At 39.1% G+C, this 24,267-nt stretch overlaps 1 protein-coding gene and 1 long non-coding RNA gene across 2 annotated transcripts in view; one reads left to right on the forward strand and one right to left on the reverse strand.

Annotated features, from left to right (window-relative positions):
- The window catches only part of lrp2b (low density lipoprotein receptor-related protein 2b), a 41,106-nt gene extending 22,440 nt beyond the window's left edge, over positions 1–18,666 (reverse strand). The window contains exons 1-39 of the mRNA XM_016666589.1: positions 18,479–18,666; positions 17,107–17,217; positions 16,683–16,805; positions 16,065–16,181; positions 15,810–15,920; positions 14,230–14,346; positions 14,035–14,151; positions 13,098–13,241; positions 12,470–12,586; positions 12,117–12,245; positions 11,531–11,700; positions 11,232–11,455; positions 10,904–11,110; positions 10,606–10,808; positions 10,387–10,527; positions 10,037–10,246; positions 9,761–9,953; positions 8,996–9,121; positions 8,760–8,890; positions 8,248–8,385; positions 7,838–8,113; positions 7,511–7,750; positions 7,308–7,430; positions 7,098–7,214; positions 6,296–6,673; positions 5,971–6,219; positions 5,047–5,255; positions 4,789–4,973; positions 4,471–4,699; positions 4,201–4,378; positions 3,990–4,118; positions 3,711–3,877; positions 2,973–3,116; positions 2,677–2,786; positions 2,340–2,517; positions 1,385–1,598; positions 987–1,223; positions 713–904; positions 153–625 (exon numbers count right to left, since the gene is read on the reverse strand). Coding sequence (XP_016522075.1) covers positions 153–625; positions 713–904; positions 987–1,223; positions 1,385–1,598; positions 2,340–2,517; positions 2,677–2,786; positions 2,973–3,116; positions 3,711–3,877; positions 3,990–4,118; positions 4,201–4,378; positions 4,471–4,699; positions 4,789–4,973; positions 5,047–5,255; positions 5,971–6,219; positions 6,296–6,673; positions 7,098–7,214; positions 7,308–7,430; positions 7,511–7,750; positions 7,838–8,113; positions 8,248–8,385; positions 8,760–8,890; positions 8,996–9,121; positions 9,761–9,953; positions 10,037–10,246; positions 10,387–10,527; positions 10,606–10,808; positions 10,904–11,110; positions 11,232–11,455; positions 11,531–11,700; positions 12,117–12,245; positions 12,470–12,586; positions 13,098–13,241; positions 14,035–14,151; positions 14,230–14,346; positions 15,810–15,920; positions 16,065–16,181; positions 16,683–16,805; positions 17,107–17,217; positions 18,479–18,545 — 6,924 coding nt within the window. The 5' untranslated portion in view covers positions 18,546–18,666. The remainder of the gene's footprint in view (positions 1–152; positions 626–712; positions 905–986; positions 1,224–1,384; positions 1,599–2,339; positions 2,518–2,676; positions 2,787–2,972; positions 3,117–3,710; positions 3,878–3,989; positions 4,119–4,200; positions 4,379–4,470; positions 4,700–4,788; positions 4,974–5,046; positions 5,256–5,970; positions 6,220–6,295; positions 6,674–7,097; positions 7,215–7,307; positions 7,431–7,510; positions 7,751–7,837; positions 8,114–8,247; positions 8,386–8,759; positions 8,891–8,995; positions 9,122–9,760; positions 9,954–10,036; positions 10,247–10,386; positions 10,528–10,605; positions 10,809–10,903; positions 11,111–11,231; positions 11,456–11,530; positions 11,701–12,116; positions 12,246–12,469; positions 12,587–13,097; positions 13,242–14,034; positions 14,152–14,229; positions 14,347–15,809; positions 15,921–16,064; positions 16,182–16,682; positions 16,806–17,106; positions 17,218–18,478) is intronic.
- LOC103131349 (uncharacterized) lies at positions 15,408–20,327 on the forward strand. Its single transcript, XR_475359.2, has 4 exons — positions 15,408–15,713; positions 15,815–15,933; positions 16,688–16,827; positions 20,218–20,327. It is a non-coding gene; the product is annotated as an uncharacterized LOC103131349 (long non-coding RNA).
- The last annotated feature ends 3,940 nt before the right edge of the window (positions 20,328–24,267 follow it).

Genomic DNA, 24,267 nt, shown 5'->3' on the forward strand with positions numbered 1-24,267 from the left:
CTATTTATCACGGTTTTTTATACTATTGCTATTAATGAAATAAGTATTTGTGTGAATGGAATTCAGAAATGCTAAATTCTACTTATGGTTTATCCAATTACGTTAAGATTTGTGGACATATTTCTTGTTTTGAAACGAAACCCATGACTCACTTCTGGCTGGTTCGTATTGGCCGGGTCTTTACTGGCCTGGAAAAGCTTGCCAAGCTTCTTATCCACCCACAGCATGTAGTTTCCAAAAATAGCCAATCCTGTTGGAGACGGATAGCGGCTCCCGTAGCGGATGATCTCCCGCCCCGTCCCGTCCGGGGCCATGCGGGAGATCATGTCCAGAACGTCGTCGGTCCAGTACAGGAAGTTGTTGGTGTAATCGACAGTCAGACCCCGAGGCGACGCCAGGCTCGCCGAGGCCAAAACTGTGCGATTTGTCCCGTCCAGCAGGGCGCGCTCAATCTTGGGTGACTGGCCACCGTCCGTCCAGAACAGGTAGCGGAGTTTGGGGCTGACCGCCAGGTCTCTGGGCTGGTCCTCAAGACTCTTCACTAGAATCAGTCTGTAGGAGGAGTTGATGGACAGAACCTCCAGAAAGGTTTCTTTCTCAAAGGCGTTGGTGAAGTACAGGTTGCCTGAAATTTGAACATGAAATGTAGTTCAATAGCTGCGATCTTCCTCACAAATGAGCAAAGCAAAACATTTTTCAGGATGAGTCATACCTGCAATCCAGTCCACAGCCAAACCCTGAATGCCTTCTCCTCCAACACCTGAATTGACGATGCGGCTGAAACTTCCTCCATCTGTTTTGGCCCTGAAGATGCCTCTGTATGACGAGTAGACGCTGTCTTCACTCCAATAAACAAAGCCTGACTCAACGTGGAGGTCCACCTTGTTTTTAGTGGAATAATATGCTGTAAAGAAACCATCAGATCCCGCCTGCCGTTAGCGGAAGTTTTCAAAACCAGCATGCAAAGCAACGTTTCATCGACGTACATCGACCGACGGGCACCATCGCCTCCGAGTGGTCCGAGCTGTTGATGTGGAAGCCACGGATGAAGTCGGATGTGGAGACGACGGCGAACGATTCGTACTCTTCACAGCGGGAGCCGTCCTGAGACGGGTTAAATCCGGTGGTGCAGGCGCAGGTCTTCTGATTCCCAGGTTTGGGGAGACAGAGGTGCGGACAGCCTCCATTGTTGGTGCTACAGGCATTTGTAGTTCCTGCTGAGTCTGAGGAAGAGGAAGGAAAATTAATACTTCGACTAAAATATTCACAGATGAAAATCAACCTCTGGATGTAAATTTTAAAAAATTTTGATTTTTCCCTCTCTGAAAGAAATGAATGAATTATGAGTCTATATCAATTGACGTCTGTATGAATATTCTCATACCGTCTCTGGCGTGGACTTTTACGGCACGCAGGCCAGACAGGCCGCTCCGCATCACCACCATGTTGGCTCCAGTGTCCTTGTCCACCCTCTCAAGGACCTCATAGTCCAGGTCGGTGTAGTACAGGTGGTTCTGATAGACCGTAAGGCCCCAAGGTTGAGACAGGCCGCTGACCACTGTGACACGGGTCACTCCATCCATGGTGCCACATTCGATCTGAGCAGACAGAACAGAGGAGTTATGAAAAAAGCCTATACCTCCTAATCCAAAGGTCTGCAACCTTCACAACAGAAAGCTCTCAGGTCAGCCAAATAAAATTCATTTAGAGTCACAAATGTCACATGGCTTTTTGAAAAATTACACCTTTTCAGAAAAATATCCACTTTTAGGAATTTTCTTGTCAAGGACCAGCGTTTTGTTTCTGTTTTTAGGATTTGCCATGAAGATAAACATGGATACGTTATTAAAAAAAAGCAAAGACTCCAACCTAATAACAAGGAAAACAGATTTAAAAACATAATGATGGTGCTTTTAGTGTCTCTCCATGTTGAAATTCAGTGAAAATAATTCAGGGAAAAAAAACATAAAAATGTTTAAGAACCTGCATTTGTTATTGTATTTGCATTTCAAAACGTTAACTGGTTCCTTTCAATATTTAGAAGGTCCAAAGAGGCACTTGTGGCTCCTGAGCTGCAGGTTGTTGACCCCTAGTCTAATCCCTTCTTCCCTCCCTTTCTGGCTTTCTTCCAACTGTAACATAAAAGTAAAATGTCTGAATCTAATCAAATATGAAAAAATTGCAAGACTGTCCCAATTCATGCATCAAAGCTATTAAGCCTTTGCTCTGATTGTTACAAATTCAAAAAATGCATCGAAGAAGAAGAAGAAGCTGTGTTAAAGTACTAAATTACTGGTAATACTTGATGTGTTATGCTGGTATATTGTTCTTTTACGTACCACACCTGACCCTGACACCCCCCAGTACAGTTTCAGGGCAGAAATGTCGGCAGCGATGAACCCAATGTTCGCCAGGTTTGTGGTGTAAAGGTTCTTCAGGTTACTTCCATCCATATCAGCGCTGCCAACCTTTGGAGGAACACCGTTATCTGACCCTTTGTCTGTCCAAAACAGCTTCCTTGAGAGGGAAACAGATGTGAGAAACAAATGAATCACACCACACACTACCCTGTAACATTTACATGAAGTCAAGTCTGCCTGTATAAGAAGCACAGTAAGGCATCTAGCTTCCTGAGGTTGATATTTCTTTTCCCTCTTTAGTGGACAGATGGATTACCCTCGGGCGGGATCTAGTGCAATCCCAAAAGGCTCTCCTGCTGCCTCTGGTTTTCCAGTTGAGGTGATGATGGTTTTCCTGTATTTCTCATTTCCGTCTACACGAATAACCTAAAAACAACAACAAAATTTATTCCTTTTTTGTACAACTGACAGCTAAAATCACAACAGCTGTCAGAACAAAACTCTATTTCAGTTTTATTTAGAGTTCTAATGTCTTTATCTACGTCAACCAAGACAAGTTCTGGCGATGTGCAGTGAAGAGTATTTAAAAACACAAAAACAAAAAGTCCTCACTTCAATGGTCTGGCTGGTGGGATTAGTATAATACATCATTCGACTTATCCAATCAAAGGCCAGACCAGATGGCGCGCCCATGTAAGCAGCTGGAGCAAACTGAGCTCTGTCGCTGCCGTTGGTTTTGATTCGCCAAATTGAACTCTGAAAAAAAAGAGATCAGCAAAAATATGTTAGAAATACACTAGTTTAAGCTATGCATTCAATTCAGTTGTAAATAACTAAGCACAGGCATTTACAGTCAGAAGAAAAGGAGAGTTAAATGACTCGTTGTATTGGAAAATGTAAGTTTGTCTCTGTTGATTCCATAGGATTTAGACGGGAACGCAGCAAACGGGAGCTTATTATCAAGCTGCATCCTACTGGAGTATGCAGAAAAATACCAGCTTAAAGGAGCAACTGTTGATGTCTGTCAGTCTAAGAAGTGTCACTCTAAAGAGAAAAATTTGATTCACAAGTGGTAAACCTGTAAAATTGTTGGAAATCTGTTTTAGCAGCAAATCTACAACAGAGTGGCAGAAATCAGAGCGTTGCAGTGACTCAGTCAGTCCTACTCTGGGAGTTTTCAAGGGTTGTGCATTTAACTGAAACAATGCTTTAACCAAGAGTGGCTCAAAATCCCTTCACAATGATGTGAGATAAATTCAGACAAAAAAATGATCAATGACAGTTATTGCTCCTAAAGACACCATTCGTTCCCCCCATGTCTTTAAATCTTTGTCTAGTTTATCCACGCACCGTGCTCTGCACCCAGTACACATATTGCTCCTTGTCATCGAAGTCGATGTCTTGTCCCTTGGTGATGCCAGATATGGGGGCCATGGCGTTGTTGGACGTGTCATTGGGGTCCAGAGGGATCCCAAAGATCACAGTGTCCCTCACCACCATCAAGAAGGGAGAGTCGTCTGCAGCAAAACAGGAGAAAACATGAGAAAATGTAACCTGTTTTTAAGTTGTCGAGAAAAATGTGCTGAATATATGATATTTATCATATATTACAACTAGTTGGAAACCTGCCTTTGATACAGGTGCGCTGGTCTGAGTCCAGCTTCCAGCCAGACTGACAGTGGCAGGTGTAATACCTCGGCCTCAGGGTGGACAGCAGGCACAGCTGTGTGCAAAGGTGCTCTCTGCAAGGGTTGATGGCTAAACACAAAAGTCAGTTACAAACCATTAATTTGGTCAAACTTGTGACTTTATGAAAACATACTGTATGTAAAGCACAGACCTGCTGGCTGTTTGACTGGATGGTCCATTACGATACCCATCGGCTGGTAGATACCGCTGAAAAGAGTCGTGATGTTTCCACCATGGAACTTGTTGGTACTCATCACCTTGCTGGTGTAGCGCTCCGACCAGTAGACGCTGTCCTCAAATATAGTCATACCGTGTGGGTGTTGGAGAACCTGATGCGAGCAGGCACACATTTACCTGGAGTTTAGAAACTTTACAAAGCAAGCAAGCACTTTACTCTTTTCTAACAATAGATTGAACATACCAAGTCACTTGCCATGACCTGATGGCGGTTTCTGCCATCATAATCACAGTAGTCGATATATTTCAGGTAAGCGTCTGCAAAGTAGACTCTGTGTGTGGTGTAGTCCAGAGCTAGACCGTTGGGCCAATAGATCTTAGTGCTGACAATCACTTGTCTCGTGGCTCCGTCCATGCTGGCTCGCTCGATCCTGGGGTTCTGACCCCAGTCGGACCAGAACATCAAGTATGTGCTGCAAGAAACATCGACTTGTTTAGCTGGTGTTGACCGTTTCCAAAAATAAACTGGTCATTCCAAATACATGCTTAAATATGAGCTTACTGGTTGCGTGGATCTAAAGCGAGCCCACGGGGGCTGGTTATATTTTTGTTTAGGAGGACCTTCCGATAACGACCGTCCAGAGTTGAAACCTCAATGTTTTCCAGATCAGAGTCGGTCCAGTAAAGATTTCGACCCACCCAGTCCACAGCGATGGTCTCTGGCACCATCAAACCAGTGGAAAACACCTGAACCAGAGAAACATTAACAACCTCGCCCTGCATTCAGTGCATATGTAGCTCATTTTTCTGTTTCACTTACCTCTCGCTTTTCTGTACCGTTCTGAAAGGCACTCCATATCTTTTTCTGTGTGGCATCAGCCCAGTAGATCCTGGACGTCTCGCGGTCAAAGTCCACAGACACGATGCCTGACCCGGTGACCACTGGACGGATCACTGGTGGCCTCATGATGAGCCTGTTGGCCAGGATTTGGCTACGCTTTGCAACCAAAAGTACAGCAGCATGTGGGTCTAAAGGCAAGGAAATAAAATGTGTCAATGTTCTGTGTACAAAATCCAAAGCTAATCTAAAGAGAATTTATGGTTATTGGTACTGCAACACTTAGATATTTGTTGTTTTGTTTTTAACCGTAACCCTATCAAACCTTGATTATCGGGCACTTTAAAAAAAACCCGGAAAGCTTCGCAAAGGTTACAAAATAGATTAAAATAAAATATAAAAACAAAAATCTGACTATTTTTCACTTGGTAAATAATAAAAAGGTCAAAACCCTAAATTATTTAATTGCTTAATAAATTAAAATCGTATAGCTGAGGAATTGTGAAAACCAATTCAAGTCATGAAAAGTATAACGTAAGCAATAGAAACAAATCATTCACTAAAAAAATTATTTAAAAAATTGGTAACAAAGAAACAAATCATAATTGTAATTGCAAAAGGTACATGCATTTGGATTTAAATTTAAAATAATTTGATGTAAAATCAAATCAAATAAAGCTTCTTAAAGTTAAGTAAACATAAATAAATTAGCATATAAGAATAATATATAATGAAAATAAACTAAAAGAATAAATAATTCACAATTAAAGTCCAAATAACTTTTGAAGTTATTTTAAGAAAATGCTTCATTTCCTCTTAAGCAGTATGTAGTATAGCCTTACATTTCTTTGTCATTACATCATTTTAGCCTTTTTCAGGTTTATTGTAGCTCTGCTTGGTTTTCACCTGTAGCTTTGCATGTGCGTCCGTCGGGCTCTAAGAGGTAACCGTCTGAGCAGTGGCACCTGAAGCTTCCTCTCTCGTTGTAGCATTGCTGGCTGCAGTAACCAGGGATCAGGCACTCGTTGATGTCTTCACACGTCTTGGAGTCGTTGAGGAGCTGAAACCCAGGTGAGCAGGTACACTGAGCCCCGAATGGTCCCTGGATGCAACCGTCACTGCAGCCTCCGTTGTTCAGAGCACAGTCGTCTTGGTCTTTAAAGAAGTGCATCAGAATCTGTCAGTTACACTGTTCTTCTCTTTAGTGGGGTGTAAACGGGAGGAAACTCACTGCAGATTGGTGATTCGTCTGCTCCGTTGGGACAGTCTCTTTGCCCGTCGCACACCTTGTCCAGGTCAATGCACACCTGGTCGGTGGGGCACAGCCACTGTCCAGAGGGACAGCTGAAGGGAGGGGTGGGACAGTTCTGTTCATCGCTCATGTCCCGACAGTCGTTTTCGCCGTCGCACAACCAGCTCGACGGGATGCACATTTTGTTGGTGCACTGGAAGTAGCTGGAGCTGCAGGTGACGGCCGGGCATGTGTTGTGCTCATCGGAGCCGTCCTCACAGTCCGGATGGCCGTCACACTCCCACTCGTCTGGTATGCAGAAACCGTCGGTCTGGCACTGGAACTCGTCGCTGTGGCAAAGGCCCGGACCTCGAGTGGCTGCAGGTCACAAAGCAGAACTTTAACAAAAATATAGCTAACATAGGGTCAGTCAGAACCAGGGTGGGCAGTACAGACTGAAAGCTTTTATCACAATATTTTATGGTACTATTGTGAAAACGACAAAGGAACAATACAAACTATTTATTGCCTCTTTTTTCAGGTAACTGCATGGCTGTGACCATCTTTAGGAGTGCAGAAAGTAGTAAAATTAACAATCCAAGCCATAAGGGCAGCTTTAAAAGGTTTAAAACATTTGGAATTTATTGTAGCAACAATAAATCTAATTTCTTATCATGAGACAAATGTATCACGATAAATGCCCACCCCTAATTCCTCTAAGAAAAACGTATCAAATGTATTGATGAGCACCCTAAATTATGATTATTACAATCATACATATCAATTTATCTGGTTATCTTACGGCAGTTTTGTTCATCTGAATGGTCCCTGCAGTCGAATACGCCATCGCAGCGGTAATAGGAGCCGATGCACTGATCTCCGCTGGCGCAGGCAAACTCATAGGACTGACAGGAGAACTCTGGAGGGAGTTGGAAAGGAGAGAAAACATGGAAAATATAGAACAACAAAACTGAAAATCTAAAAAAAAAAAAAAAAAATTACAGATACGTACCACAGTTTTTCTCATCTGATCCATCCAAGCAGTCCTGGTCTCCATCACACACGTAGTAGTCGCTGATACAGCGGTGGTCCGGGCACAGGAAGAAGCCAGGAGGGCATGTGGTGATGGTTGAATCTGGGAATGACACTTTTCCTTTAGCACACTTAAATTATCACGTACGTGAGTGAAGACTAAACAGACGAGGATAAACTTACTACAGTTCTGTTCGTCAGAGCCATCGCCGCAGTCATTGTCACCGTCACACAACCAATTCTTGGAGATGCACTTGTTGTTATCACAGGTGAAGTAGGAAGGCCCACAGGTGGTTGGGACACGAGTGGGACAGTTGTCCTCGTCTGAGCCGTCTCCACAGTCGTCGTGGCCGTCACAGCGCCAGCTGGAGTAAATGCAGTGCTTGTTGTTGCAGGTGAAAGCGTATGGAGAGCAGGTCGCTCCTGGTGGGGATGCATGAGGCTTTCAACTCATTTATTAAAATCACTGTGGTTAAATATTACACGCAGCTACTTCACAAACACATTTACCAGTATCAGTGCAGTTGGCCTCATCGGTCTTGTCAACACAATCAAAAATGCCATCGCAGCGGAACGAGTTGGGCCTGCAGCGTCCTTCGTCGCACTCAAAGGCGTAGTCGCCGCAGTTGTCAGGCGGAGGGACGGAGTCGTCCTTGATGCAGTCCCTCTGATTGGCCTCAAGCTTCATGCCGTACGGACAGCCACACACCCGGCTGAAGGAGGGAGTTGGGAAGCAGAAGTGGCTGCAGAGTCCATTCGGCACTGCATTACAGCGGCTGTTGAAGGCTGTAGGAGCGAGGACAAATAGGGAGTGAATGGGTTCCTGTCTCTGGAACCAGTGAATGGATCCACGTTTCAAATCATCAATCATGTCTAAGTGTCTAAACAAGATATTGGTGTCTTGCTTTATGTAAACTTACTGCTGTGGAGGTCAGCTGAATAGGCCTTGATGTTCAAAATGCCGGTGACTCCTTGCCTGATCATTATGCTTCCTCCTGCATCCCTCTTCCTCATCTCAAATATTGCTCTGGTCCTTGTGTCAGATATGTAGAGGTAGTCTACAGGACAGAAAATACATAAGCATTTTACTTCCAGAATAAAATTATTGTTAAAAAAAGAAAATTCAGCAAACAAATCTGAATTGACCATCAAGACCTGCTGTGTGAACATAGCCATATATTTTATCAACTGTAAGTATCAGCTTCAGATTTCACCGTATGAAAAGTAATCAATAGGTAAATTTAGAAGCTTTATCTTATGAAAAATTAGACATGGAAAAGTTTTTTTCTTGAATTTGCTGTACTGTCATTTATTTTAGCACCATTTTTTTATTTATTTTATTCTTAAAAATACTAGAAGATGCATGTGACTTTCTAGCATAGAGTTGTGATGGGGAAATTTGAAATCATGATGCTGCAATTAACAAGATCACCTGAATAAACTGTCAACGAGTAGGGCTGAGTGATCTGGCCGATGCTGGTGAATGTCTGTCTGTCAGTTCCTTCGATGCTAATGTGGCCAACCTGATCGAGAAGGGAATCCACCCAGTACAACCTGTCCATTCTGCAAACACAGAAATCACATCCAATGGTGAAGGAAAACACAGCATTTTAAAAGAAAAAGGTTGAGAGTGCACAGATAAACAGCAGGTATCATCGTCATCCTTACACATAATCCAGAGCGAGTCCAAACGGCCATCCCAGCGTTGTGTTGACCAGAGGAACAGCGTTGCTGCCGTCAGGGAATGCTTTCATTATCACGGCTGGACGGTACCAGTCAGACCAGAACAAGTATCTGCGAAGCAATGAAAGAACAAAAATTACAAAAAATAAAAACATGACTGACTTTAATATGCAATAAACTGCAAACTGTCCAAACAGTTTCATCCAAAGTAAATCAACGCCGCAGCAATTTTTTTTTACATTAGAAGCACAAATGGGATTTTGTACAATAGATTATTTATGTGTCATAATTGTGAAGAGGAAACAAATAGTGGATTTTTAAAAAAAATAAATAAATATTTAAACATCAGCCATACTGAATCCATATTTAGTAGAAAAAACTTTTGCATCAATTACAACTGTAATTCTTTAAGTTTATGTCAACAGCAGCATCCAGCATTTTCAGCAATTCACAACAAAGTAGCTCAAGCTCATTCAGGATGGGTGAACATCAATTTTCAAGTTTTGCCGCAGATTCTAAATTCTAAATTAGATTTACAGTCTGGACTTTGACTAGACCATGCTTATGAGTTAGGTGAATTTAATTCAGGGGCATCTGGGCAAAGAGAACTGAATAAAGATACACAACTTAGCTTAGAAATGTATCTAAGATAAACAAGAAAACAGAACTGTCATTCTACTTCACAACTATGTACCCCTTTTAATTTATCCCAATAAATTACATGCATTCTTCAATATTTGAAGCACTCACCCTGCACTTGGATGAATCGCAATACCCTTCGGGTATCTGAGCCCAGTAACAATGTCTTTCTTGGACTTGTCTGTGACTCTGAAGGCCACCACTGCCCTGTACGTTGATGTGGTCCAGAACAAAACCTTGGAGGTCCAGTCGTAAGCCATCGCATCAACGGTTCCCACATTCTTCCCAGTCAAAATCTGCTGAGCTGATGGGGTTCAAACAACAACAAAGTAAGAAGTGAACCCAAAATTACTAGCAATATCCACAAAACATGCCACGTATACTAACCGGTCCCATTGAGGTTGGATCTGTAAATGAGTCCTTTGGACCTGTCATTGTAAAACACAGCCTCTTCTTTCCCATCAAATTCCACAGCGGAGCCAGAAAAAGAGGATCCGAGTCCATTCAGGGGAAGAGTGACGTCCTCCTGGAGAGATAAGTTCAGAGGGATTCCCCGGATGGCCAGGGAGGAAGCAACCAACAAGTAGTCCTTAATCTCTGTGGAAGGAGAAAGACTGCGGTCACAAATTCAATTCAAGAAATAGAATAATTGGAGAAAGTAATTACAACTTATCCAATAGTTTCATCATTAAAAAAGCAGAACCTGGAACACAACCAGAAAGAAAAGGGAAACTCACTAAAGCAGCTATGACGGTCGGATCCAAGATCGTAACCATAGCGACATTTACAGCGGAAGCCCAAACCATCGTTATCTGAGCGGTGGCTTAAAACACAAATATGCTGACAGCCGCCATTGTGTCTGCCACACGGGTTCATCACTGCAGCAAGAAACAGATGGGATTACCTCTCATGATCAGACCGACTCATTGTTCCAAGACGGACCAGAGCATTCCTACCAAAAGGCTGAACGAGAGAGTGAGAGACGACAACGTGTCCTGGTCGGTTGGCTGTGCGATAGAGGAGAGTGGGATTGCTGCCGTTGAAGCGATTGGTTCTGATCACCCCCATCTTGGTCCAGTCAGTGAAGAAGACATGGTTTTCAAACACAGCCATCCCGAAAGGATGTGGCGACTGCGTTGCACCATTGAGGACTGTTTTCCTGGAAAAAAAACAAACAAAAAAAAACAGCCACAGTTCAGATGTTACATCGAGAGAAACGCACCACATGCCAAGACAAGCAGAAAAATCCCAAACCTGTCCAAACCGCTGTATGTGACCGTCTCCACCGTGTCAAAGTGGCTGTCGGACCAGTAGACCCTCTTTGTTATGATGTCCAGGGTTATCGCAGTGGGTGTGCCGAGTCTGCTTTTGATGAGCTCCGCTCGGTTGCTGCCGTCCATGAAGGCCCGTTCCAGCTTTACGTTCTCCTGGTTCACACCCATGTCTGAGAAAAACATGTAGCTGCAAACAGGAAGCAAACATTGAAGGGGGATGTTGTGCAACAACAAACACATCCAGGTGTCTCACAGATGACAAGAAAATATGCGATTTGATTGAAAGGATGTGGTTCGACTGGACTCACCCCACCGTAGGATCCAGGGCGAGGCCATGAGGAGTTTCCAAGTTTTCAGCCACCAGCGTGACTCGATTCCCTCCATCATAGTCGCACATATCAATTCGCTCCAGAGTTGCGTCCAAAACATAAAGTTTGAAGTTGATCCAATCCATTGCAAGATTTTGGACATTGGGGACTGCAGTGGTCAGAATTTCCTTGATGTTTTCCCCGTTATAGCTGGCAGAATAAACCTAGAAAAGAGATTTAAGGAGTTGGTTTTGCAATCATTAGAAAAGGAGGAAAAGCAGACAGTGAACCAGACAGACCTTTTTTGTATTTGTATCGCTCCAGAAGACTAAATTGCTCCGAATGTTGTAGGCCACCCCAACGGCGTAACCTCTGCCCTGGGCCGGCACCAGAGTTCTGACAAAGCGCCCGTGAATATCAGCCATCATCACGTCACCCCCATTTGTAAAAATGAGCTGTGGCAGCCCACCTAAAAAATTAATTGGAAAAGAAATTGTGAGATATGGAACATTCAACTGTGTTAAATTTATCTTTTAAAAATGTTTTTGACACACTTTTTTCCCCCAAAGATATGTAAAAGACATTTTCTTTCAAAGGCATGCCAGGAAAACCCATTTTCTATCCAAACTGAACAGTTCAGAGTAGAAACTCTACTGGCACATTGACTTGTAACATTTGCTTGGGTCAAATTGGGAAGAAACATCTTTTTGACACAAAGATCTTGCATGAAACTAAAGATGAAAAACTGTCAAAATTACCTCATGCTCATTTTTAAAGTGGCAGTATTATGTAAAATCTAATATTTTGGACTTTCATTTTCAAGTTAAACCACCTTCAAACGTTTTACAGTGTGTAGAGTGAGATCTAAACCTGATGTTTGTGTACCTGACACATTGGCTTTGCAGACGTGTCCCTGCTCCAAGAAGTATCCATCTGCACAGCTGCAGTGATGAGTCCCAGGTCGATCCTCACAGAGTTGATCACAGATCCCCCAGATCTCACAGTCATTATAGTCTGTGCAGCAGAGCAAACAGTCACGTTTTAAGCGTAAAGGGCGAACAGCAAGGATCTATAACCAGACAGCTGTGAAATTAAGGCTGTAAATTTAGCTCTTCCATGCTGACTCATAATCAACAACTAAAAAAACACGCTGAAAGCATTTTATTGCAGATTTCCAGAATGTTTTTCACAGTAGTGAGGAATTCACACATGTATAAAAACAACAACATGTGACTCACCTACACAGGAGCGGCTGTCGTTAGCTACTATAAATCCATCAGGGCAGTAACATGTGCCACCCTGGGGAGAAGGGTGGCAGAGATACTCGCAACTCAAGGCAGAGCACCGGTCCAGACCTGTGAATAAACTCCAAATCATGTTTATTGGTCTTTTTACAAGCTTGTTATCATCAAGGAGGAAGGCAATAGAGAACATTATCAGAAGAGCACCAACGTGACCAGAATCATTGCTGTGATTTACTGAGAATGACAAACCAACAAAGGTTAATCTTAAACCAGGAGTGTGTGAAAGCAGATAGGAGTTATGATGACAATATGATCTTACAAAGTGATAAGCTGGGAGTTTAAAACACCACGTTTAAAACCTTAGCACCTTGATTTACAGTAAAAAGCATTCTCATTTTGACCTGGATTCCTACAGTTTATAATGAATGGATAACCTTTAGAGAATAGTTTTGGGAATGAAGTCTGGAAATACTGCTTTTGGTAAAATCCTTTAGGTTTCCCCATACTAATCAACATCTGAAATATACTTAATACTTCCTTACATCCTGTTGAATTATCTTCCAAACTGTATCAGCGCTGATTTTTTCCCCCCTTTTTAAAAAATCTCCATCCAAAAACTTACCACATGTTTGCTGTGCCGTGGTGTTGGTCTCATCCGTTCCTCCAGGACAATCAGGTTTGCCGTCACACACTTTACCCACTGGGATGCAAGCAATTGAGCCTGGGCAACCCCACTCACCAGGGTAACAGTCCCGAGAGTCACTATCTGAAAGCCACAGAAAAAAAATATTTAAAAAGTGTCCATTTTAGGGAAGATTTCAACAAATCTTATTAAGGCTGTTTTCACGTTTCATGCATTATTATGTGATAAGAACTAATAATACTCTCAATGTCACACCGTCTTATTGTAAAATCAGTTGTTATGCTCTAACACCCTGAGTTGTTAGATTTCAAAATGCCTACATGAGAAATTTTACATTGACTGGAGAACTATAACAGTCAGTATGTTAATTGTTAAATTCTAAATATTGTTAGAATTTAAGTATTGTTAAATTCTAACAATACTTAAAATGGTCAAATTTGACCTGTGTTATTTAATAATAACTACATATAAAACTGTTTATTTTTTGAAAACTCAAAAGAGAGGGATATTAAGGTTTTTGCACCTTAAAAACTGCATCACCTACTGTACATGCACAGCATTACTTTAAATAAATGACACATTATATAAAACACTGTTTGGGACTTCTGAAACCTTTTTTTAAATTATAAAAACACAAAATAGGGTGATTTTACTAAGTTAAAATGTAAATTGATTTTAAAGCAAAAAAGACATTGACATAAAGTCAATAAATGCTCCACAAATCACAAAGTGTTTTATGTTTTACCGAATGTATAGTAAGCAAAATTACCAATTTCAACCATAACCACTCTTAGATTTCAAACTAGAGTAGATCAAATTTATTTCAGAATTGTTAAATTTAGTGAAAGAATGCTCTCTTCACAGAGCTTTAGGTAGAATGATAGAAAGGCCAAATGGAAGTCCACATGAATCTCACCACATCCACTTTCATCACTGAAGTCTCCACAGTCGTTGAACTTGTCACACACAAAGTTCTGAGGAATACAACGGCCACTGGAACAAGTGAACTGGTTGCCACTGCAGGTTGGATATTCTGCAAGGCAGAGATGTTTAATGGGAGTCAGTAGGCAGATTGCACACTTGTTGCCACTTCTTTAGAAATGTAGGTTACCACAGTCTTGCTCATCACTGTTATCCCCACAGTCGTCCCAGTGGTCGCACACAAACGGCTGTGGCACACAGAAGCCATTCGCACACTCGAACTGGTGGATGGGACAGTGGAGAGCGGCTGAAAAATAAAACAAAAACGGTATTATAGTAAGATATTAAACCAGAATGCCACTTCATAAGCAAAAAATAAATGCTGTCAGTGTTTGTTACATATTGTAAGGGATAATTTTTGAAGAAATTCAAGAAAAATGTTAGACTTTTATACATCAGACTAATAAAATCACATTTTTAATACAGAAATGTGAGCTTAAAATGTTTAATACCTCCTTAAAGGTTATAATTTTCAAAAGGTACTTTCATTCTGCAATCAGAGCTTCATCTAACTGCATATTGTTATTTACAATATCACATCATTAATAGCTTAAATAGTAGTTGATTAGATGACACTTTCAATATTCGTCACCCCTTATTTTTACTTTAATATTTAGACAATAATAAACATCTAAAAATCAAGATTTGTTGGTCTTGCATCCACTTTAAATAATCAATTTTGACCAAACGAAATAGCTAAATCAGTACTGTATCAATACAGGCTATAACTATAACTGAATTAAATTTAACAGTTTATGAGATAAATTGGACTAAGTTCAAATATATTTTAAGCACGATAGGTTTTCTATTGATTTAGTTAGATTATTCTAATGTGTAGATATTCAATTGGTCTCAATGGTCATAAATAACCTCAAAGTTAAAAAAAAACTACCTAAAAAGCGTTTTACTGTTATTACGTCGTTTTCTTATTATATTTTGAAATGTATGTCAGCAAAAATAAATAGCAGACAGAAGGAGTTGGTTACCTTATTTTTACAAGAAAATAAAATTTAAAAAAAATCCTGCGTCGTTATCAACCGAAGCTAAACCAAGATGGCGCCCGTAGTTTGTTCAGGCTCCAAACAGAAAAGCTAGGTATGCATTTAAACCAAGCGTTTCTTTGGTTTAAATGCACACTTATTTGTGAAAAAAAAAAGTTTCACAGTAGTTTTTTTTTTTTCAATATTAGACGTTTGAAGAGGAAAGATTGACTCGGACTTTTAAAATGCAACATTCAGGCGGGACAGCCGGCTTCCTAAAATGGTCCTCCGGCCCCGTATTCCACCCTCCAGTAGTATGAACCAAGCCAAATTCACACAGACAGGACCAAATGACTTAGTGTCTTAATTTCCCCAAACATAAGGAACCCTGATATTTTTGTCTGTTCCCTAAATATACTTTGAGGTCATGAGGCATTTAAGTGTTCACGCCTCGTTTGAAGGCTAATATATTTCCGCCATTCAATTAGTGGATTTGGGAACTTTGCTGCATGCAGCCCCCATTTTCTCTTTGCCCATTTTCTGTCTAAATACTGCAAGTAAAGAGCAGGAGTTCCACAAAAAATTAACTACTGCGGACACTTGTCTTCATTCTCAGAGCTAGCGCAGGACACAGGTACGGTGGCCCTGAAGGGCAAACCACATCCACGTTGTGGAAAGCCTAACTTCAATTCCATAAAAATGTGTTGGATGCTAATCGCAGACTACTCACTGCAGTTGGCCTCATCAGATCCGTCTCTGCAGTCCTGAAGCCCATTGCAGTGCTGAGAGTGATTGTAACAGGCTCCGTTTGCACATGTCTTCTGGGTGCATTGAGGATAATCTGTAAAGAAAAGGTAAAGTACTTAAGTCTATGCAAATATTAAAAATTAACTAAGTTTGAGACAACACTGAAGATCATCTGACAGCAGAAAAATCCAACTACAAGCACGGCAGGATCAGCCGCCATTAAAGACAAAAGTCTTACTGCAGTTTCTCTCATCAGAGTTGTCCACACAGTCCGTCACTCGGTCACATTTGTATTTGCTGGGGATGCACTGGCCCTCCTGGCAGGTGAACTGGTCTGGCCTGCAGGTTTGTCCGTCTGAAACAGAACTGGGTCATAGGCTTTCTTTGCATTTGTGTTATTACAACTAGACACATACTTCAAAATCAGGTTTTCATAAAACAAAAGGATGATTTAGAGATCATTCCTCAGCTCAACTTAAACGTTATTGGAGTTATTTGCAATAACTCCAGCGTTATTTAACACAATGATACATAGAAATATGCACACACAGCTAGTGTCTCATAAGACTTATGATAAATATAATTGCCTTATCTGTCTATGTTCTTTATGGACAGAGATATAAGCTGTGGCTTTGAGTTCACTTTATTGTAACTTCCTGTGCAATAAAAGTGAGCAGTGAGATAATGGGGCCATCTAGTGGTTTTAGTTTGCATCACTGCAAACTGTTTTTGTTTAATGTAGCAGGTTGACATGATATTACATGCAATTTCAGGCAGTTTTATTACCCATCATCACCCTGAGAAACAACCTCAACTCTCTCTTTTTGAAATGAAAGATTAAACTTGTAGTCTGTACCACAGGTTCTTTGTTCATCGGATCCGTCGACGCAGTCCTCCTCCCCGTCACAGACAAATCCCAGTGAGATGCATTCACCACTTGTCACACACTTAAATTCCTGCGAGCTGCATGATGGAGGTGCTGCAGCAGGGAAACAAAACAGGTGAACTGGTTTTCAGACTTTCCTCGCTGACTTATTTTGTTGCTTGTCTGTTTCTGTGCTCGTCTTCTCTGTCCTTGTAGATTGTCAGTCATCCAGGTTTTGGGAATCCCAATTGCTTAAATGGAAGGTAATTGAACTTCTTTCATAGAAAATTAAGGCCAAGAAAAGAAGTCCACGTACCTTCTATTTACACACTCGGAACGCTCTTCTGTGGTGTTAAGAAATAACCACTATTCATTCCCAGGTTGTGATAAATTTGAAATCAAATGCCGCACTTACGGCAGTTCAGCTCATCAGAGTCGTCTGTGCAGTCCTTAGTCCCATCACACCTCCAGTCTTTGTTGATGCATTGTCCATTTCTGCATTGAAACTCATTACTGGCACAACTTCCTGCAGAAGACACAAAAGCACATCACATAAAGTACAACATAAATTAGCAATGCTTCAGTGAACAAAAACGGTACAAATCACTGTGTAATATCAGGATTTATCACAAACTTTACTTTTTTCAACTGATCAGAGTATCTGGAAACGTTTAATTAGCCAAATGTAGCCTACTGAATCCGTGAGGCTTAAGTAGGGAGTGAAAACAGGAATGTTTCTTCTTAGCCTCTCTTCAAAAGGGGAAAGACAAGAGAAAATGCAATTTGTCAGGCAGATGCATCCTGATCTTCATAAATCAGATAAAACTACTTGCAAAAAATGTATCTGAGAAGTTGAAAGGCTTCAAGAGTTTTAAATTAGTAGAACATGACTCACAAAAATACCACCTTAAAAAAGTTGAACTCTGATGTTGGTTGACTTTACAATGACACAGCGAAAAATCTTGTTTTATTATTATTTTTATGACATTTTATTAAAATTCTTTAAGTCAGAGTCACTTTAGTTCGAATAAAAATGTATTTTATTGTTTCTTTTACAAATGAATTACCATGTTTATGGCTGCGTGCAGCATCTGAACCTGAAAGCATGTGATCCGGCCTTAAAAGAAAAGTTAATTCTTCACCACAAAAGACAAGTCCAACTCGTGATCTTTTTTACGCTTTGCTGTCAGTTTAAAATCTGTTATTACTGTGACATTTGCAGAATGATATTTTATCTTGTGTTCGTGGTTTTTGTATCACGTCAGGATGTATGCCCACATTCATATTTCTAAGATTACATAAATATTCTGTGGATAAAGGTTGGCAGGGAGAGAATCAACATGGACAAATAGAGAATTAAAACAGCTTTATATAGCTCTAAATCAGAGAGAGGGCTTCAAATCTAAACATTTGGAACTTTTACTTTTTATTTTTTAATGAAACATAGCATAAATCACCATAATTTAGAGTTAGATTGACAGAATTGTATTATTAGAAATTTATTGCACTTATTGGATCCTTTGACTTGGAAAGTGAGGTACATGTCGAAAATCACTTATTCATAAATAATTGTTTTGAATAGAATATATTCTGTTGAGGTTTAAAAAATGGGATACTATAAATAAGACACAGTTCCTGAGTTTATAGTTTAGTTATTAAGCTACTTCAAAAAGATTCTAGACATATTTGTATGGTAAATATTTGCGTAAATTGATTTATTTTATTGAAAATGACCAAAAGTTGAAGTTTAAACTATAACTTGAACTTTAAGTGAAAAATGTACTTACCTTGAACGAGGTGAATTCCTTGGGACAGCAGTAACAGAGCCAGAAGATGAAGACCCTTTAGGGCCATTGTTAAAGGTTCAGTTTTCCTCCTGTGTTTCACTGCGAAGGTGTTAGTTCAGTCCGGTGTGTGAACTCATGCTCAGTCTGCAACCATGACTCTCTGAAGCCAAATGATCCAAAGTGTGATAATGACTCTGAGATTGAGATGTCAAACCCCGAGCAGGCAGCACATCAGTAATGTGACAACGGAGTAAAACTGGTTTTTATGGCTCGTTATACTTTGCATAAACTTCATCTAAGATTAACTTTTACCTGTCGATATGTTGTCTACATCAGCAAAAAAGGGTAAGCACTCATTTTTTTGTAACTTTGTGACAGGAAGTTCACAGTTCAGGGAAGAGAGGATATCAAACAGATTTTAAGGATTTTCTGGAGGAACCAGTCACATTTCGAAACATTTATGTTGTTGAAGTTGTTTAAATATTTGATCAAATTAAATGTTTTCTCATCAGTTTAGCTTCATGTAGAGGTTAATGGGTCCGTTTGTTCATTATGCAGTGATGGCTCAATGTTTATGAGAGTTTCATCATTTTTCATAATTATTTAAAACAATCCTAAATAAATCCTAAAAGTATGTAAAAAACAAAAACAAAAAACAGTTAAGCTATTAAATTATCACAAAAATGCAGAAATGTTTATTATTTGCCTCCAAAGATTTAAAGAAACACTTTCAAACTGAGTGAAAATGAAAACAAGGATTTATTAAGCTTAATATGTAATGGATGAATTACAAAATGCCTCCCAATTGTGAATTGATTGTTATATTGCACAACATTGTAGCTTCATGGAGATGTTTTATAAACCTAACCCGTCTCACCACATGACTTTTGATATAACTGTGCTTAAAATGTGAATCATTACCTAAAATACACGGTCAAACTGCATAAATGAGAAGTGTGAAACAACTGCATGTGGCTAACTGCAACCATGAGCCTGGTTAAGTTCGGTACCATGCTGTAGGTTTTCCCATCATTTCTGTATTTAAAATGTTTTCAGAACACAAATGTCAAGCGGAAAAGTCACGATGCACCAAAAAGTGCAAAAGTATCTAAACAAAGGCTATTCAATGATGTGAAAAAGTATTTTGAAATATCTTTCTAACATCATTACAGAGGAACATTGACCTTCTCTTCTTGGCAGAATTGCTGTAATTCAGCCACATCGGTGGATTTTCCTGCATTATTTCCTTGTTGGCAGCAAAGTCCATGTTACCATCAGTTTCAGGTTGTTCTAATTCTGAAATGCTTTGTTAGTTTTATGCCAAAGATTAGAAGATCATCAAGATGTTTTCCTGCAAATCTGAGACCTTTAGGTTTTTTAGTAAGTGGTGTTTTCACCTTGGAACTTTCTCATAAAAGCCATTTTTGTCAAGAGTCTTTCTAAATGCAGAATTGTGAATAATGACTTTAACTGAGGAAATTGTTAACTGTTTTCTAAATGTGCTTATCCAAGTTTCTTTGGAAGATAACACTGGATTTTGGCGTGATGAGTTTGCTGTCTTTGTTTTCTGAGATCAGCAGAAATGTCCCTTCAGCAGCACCTCATGTTGAACAGTATCTGATTGGAAACATCATGTCAGATCCCTCCTGCGAGTCAGGAGCAAATAACAGCTGGTGTTCCACACATGCATGCACAATTATATTTTCGCGTTGTTTATGCAGATTTTCATTCTTTTCCAGGCAAGGACCAGGAAGTTCCGCCAAGATGCAACGTGCAGCAGTTTTATGTTACATTAGTCCTACATTAATGGAAAATTATCATCCTTACACTCAGTAAAAACTGACAATAAGCAGCTTTTGCTGACTTCCTTTATTGGACTTTTATGGTGGGCTACCTTCTCACTAGAGCTCTTATCAGCTGGTTTATGGCTTTTCAGTAGGAACAAGAAGCAAAGTTATTTCAGTGCCTAAATGACTCAGGGGAAAAAACTAGAGACTCAACAGCATGCAGCTTCTGAGACCTGTAAATTAGAAATTCAACTCACCAAAATTTAAAACTCTAAAAACACATGAAATAAATTTATTTGTTCTTTAATAATTTATTATTAAAGTCTTTTATTTTCTGCTAAACGATATGCTGGGAGAGAAGGTGATGTTTATCCAAACAAGGATGTTTGCGCAACTTGACACTAAACTTCTTAACACTTGCTTAAGAATGAATTGTTGCCCTCCAGTGGCAGTTTTTTTTTTTTAAAGGAAACTGCAAGCACTTTCAGACATAAAGCGTTTGAAAAATGATATTAGTTTATCCTGGAATTGGATTGAAAAAAAAAACATTTTAATTTTAAGCTTTATAGAAATTATTTGAAATGTTCCAAATTTGGGTTGGAATGAAGGTGGTTCAAACAAACTGAAATTATTCTTAAAAATTATAAATTTAGGATGATAATATAAGTCTCTCTCATCAAATTTCCACTCAGCCACATATTTTGTACCATCAACAAGTTTCCAAAAGTAATTCTGGCAATTCTTCTTGGCTGAAATGATAATGTTAATTTGAATTAATTGTCTTCTATACAACAGCTTTTGGGCACACTTAATAAAGAGTTTCAGATATGTTTAGTTCAGACTGTTCAAAATGTCAATCTAAATGCTTATTTTCAGGATCTTTCATTTCCCAAACTTTTGATGTGTTTTGAGTTTTATTTTCTTACAAAACATCCAACTTTCAACTGCCTGACCTAAATTAACTGACACATCGGATCAAACAAACACACTTGGAAATGGATTATATTTAAATGTTAAGTCAGTGCCAGTAAAGCAATTAGTTTAGAATGATCTTTAGCAATTAAGCCATGAAGAGTGTTTCCAGACAGGAAAGAGTGACACACTGCCAGAAAAGTAAAGACAACACGACTTCTTGAATTCCAGTTGTGTCTGTAATACGTTTTCTCGCCACTAGAGGGCACTCTGCACCTCATATTCTGCTCTTGTCTTAATCACCCGGCTCTACGGAAGAGGATTAGGGCCATTGGGGAAAATAAATAAATAAATAAAACAGTTCTGACTTTAATCTCAGAATTCTGACTTTAATCTCAGAATTCTGAGGTTAAAGTCAGATTTTCCCCCCCCCCATTGGCCATAATCCTCTTCCGTACGGCTCACACCCAGTGTAACAATAAAGGTTGATATGAAATTATTTTTGGACAATAATATATTAGTCATCTGTAACAGGCAATTAATTATCAATATGAAAAGATACTAGCTTTTTATTACAGATACTTCAGGAAGACACTTTATTTTGTCAACTAATGCATTTTCTTTCATTGTTTGCTTTCTTTATTTATTCTTGAATTTTGCCATGCTTTGGATTATGCTTTATAAGTTTTATTTTTAAATGACTAAATAAATAAAGAAGCAGTGCTTGTAAGCTTGTAGTTCTCTAAAATAACGGTAGGTGTCAGCAAAATGTTGGAATCCTGGGTTTAGGAGTTCAGCACGAAGTCAAATCTCACTCTGCACGCCAAAAATAGATTTTCAAAACATCAGCTTAATGAATGATATTTATAGATCTAGATTTTTAAATTGCTTCTGTGTTGAGAGCTGGGTGATTCATAAATATCAAGAGACACAGTGCTGAAGGAAAAACATGGCAATGACCAGAGGTATAACTAAATTCAATGTTAACACCATGTGACATTGTTAATTTAAAGCCATCTAAATAGACAAAAATGTTAAAATGTGGGAGTCTGCTCCAGTTATTGAGAGAAGTGCTGCAAGGATTACATGTCTAACTCTTAAAAAAGGTGCCTAAACCAAAGTGGAATTTTCTTGGCTTTGTAATGAAGATTTCACAAATAATATCTGTGTAGGATAATCTAGTTTGAGTGTAAAGAGTCTGAGTTTGGCATTTTAAAACTAGAACACATTAAGGATGTTCAAAGTAGCAAAAGATTTGGCGGAATTTCCTTTTAGCCATTCCCTGACTCAGACAACGATCAAAAGTCAACTTCATTATTTCCTATGGAGGTTAGCAAATAAATCAAGCTTATTTCCATGTTAACAGATTACATGTGGGGAAGTTGTAAAAACAATAAACAACTGACAGGGAGTGTAACATTTCTTCCTCTTGTTTATTATTAACATATTTCTGTGACCTATAAAGTCAAAAGCAGAGATATTCATGAGAAAAGAAGTGAAACAGCATGAAAAACAAATTTGTCCTCTTAAAGTCAAAGGTGGCCCATTTTTAATAATCATATCGCCTTTTTGGATTTGGCTGTACACCATCCTCAAAAGTCTTTGCAACTTCAAGGGAAATCAGTGAGGGATAAATATTTGCATGACAAGCTTTAGTATAAAGATATTTATTCTGCACAGGAACATTTGACACCTTTCTGCACTACTTTGGTGTGTTTAGAAAGCACTTAATTAAAATTTTCAAAAATATTGTAGAGAAATGTACCATTTAGTAAAGAGCTACTGGGCATAAAAACATGTCTGAACAATTTAAATTAATTTTTTAATATAACTTCTTTTTTTTACATCTTTGTGTGAATCTACATGCCTCAATTACCTGCCACTTTGCTGATGTCACACCAGAATTGACCTGTGAATATTTCTATTCTATTCTACACCAACTGGTCCCATTTATATCTGGGTCTGGAAGTAGAACCATACCTTACTTTCTCCTTCACCTGCCTCAGTTATAAGTCTTTAAAAAACACAACTGTTTCTGATTTAATGTAACATTTTTTAAACCACATGAGGTCAAATTTACAAATAATAAAAACTGTATTCATTTTTTTTAAAGAAAATGTACCAAAATAGTGATAAAATGTTTACCCTGTTTTATGCATATTTTTTATTTCCATACACTTTGATATGAATATGACCCAAATGTAAAACTCTGGATTGATTTAAGATTAGTTTTTTTTTATCACAACAAACTTCCTTTTTACATATTTCATTTTGTTGATAGTATTTTGACCCATATCCTTAATCTGTGACACTTCCTGAAATATATGGCAGATACAGTTTATGATTTCATATGGGTATATCGAACCATCCCCCCAACAAAACAAACAAACCATGCTCTCTGTTTTTTTGGTAACCCATTTAGTGCTTAGCAACGCCCTAGGAAGAGACATTACGGTTTATAAGTTCCTCTTCAGGATTGATTTCACATTCATCTTACATTTTCAGGCTCTCAGGTGTTGTGCACACATAGTTCACACTGCTTTCAGTCTTTTTGTGGGATTTTGTCCTTCCATTTATTAATTTTTATTTTTTGCAATGGCTAAAACACTGATCATGACTGTCATCCTTTTGATTTCTGTTGGTAAGTGGCTACGTTTTTAGATATTATCTTTAACTTGTTCAAAAGTTGTTGAGTAGGAACAGATTATTTGTGTACTAGTTAGATGCAGTCTGCAAAGAATTACAAGTAAGGCAGGTGAATATTTTAACAGATTATAACTTTTAGGAAATATTTATTTCCTTTTATAGATCTTGTAACTGAAACTAGCCCTTAGGACATAAAAGGAGCAACCATGATATATTATTTTTAAATGAGCGCCTCAAGCTGCAAGAAATTAAAAAAATCCAAACAACCTTTACTTCAAACATCAAAAGCAAATAAAAAATAGTTTTTTATTGCTTTTAGTCTGGCATTTATTGGTTTAATGCACAAGCAAGTACATTTGTTATGCGCAAGCAAGTACAGCTAATGTCTACAGAAATGCAGAAACCCAAATTAAAAGAAATACATTATACCATGTACCAAAAAAT

Source organism: Poecilia formosa, unplaced genomic scaffold (genome assembly GCF_000485575.1).
Source record: "Poecilia formosa unplaced genomic scaffold, Poecilia_formosa-5.1.2 Scaffold746, whole genome shotgun sequence".
NCBI classification, from domain to species: domain Eukaryota; kingdom Metazoa; phylum Chordata; class Actinopteri; order Cyprinodontiformes; family Poeciliidae; genus Poecilia; species Poecilia formosa.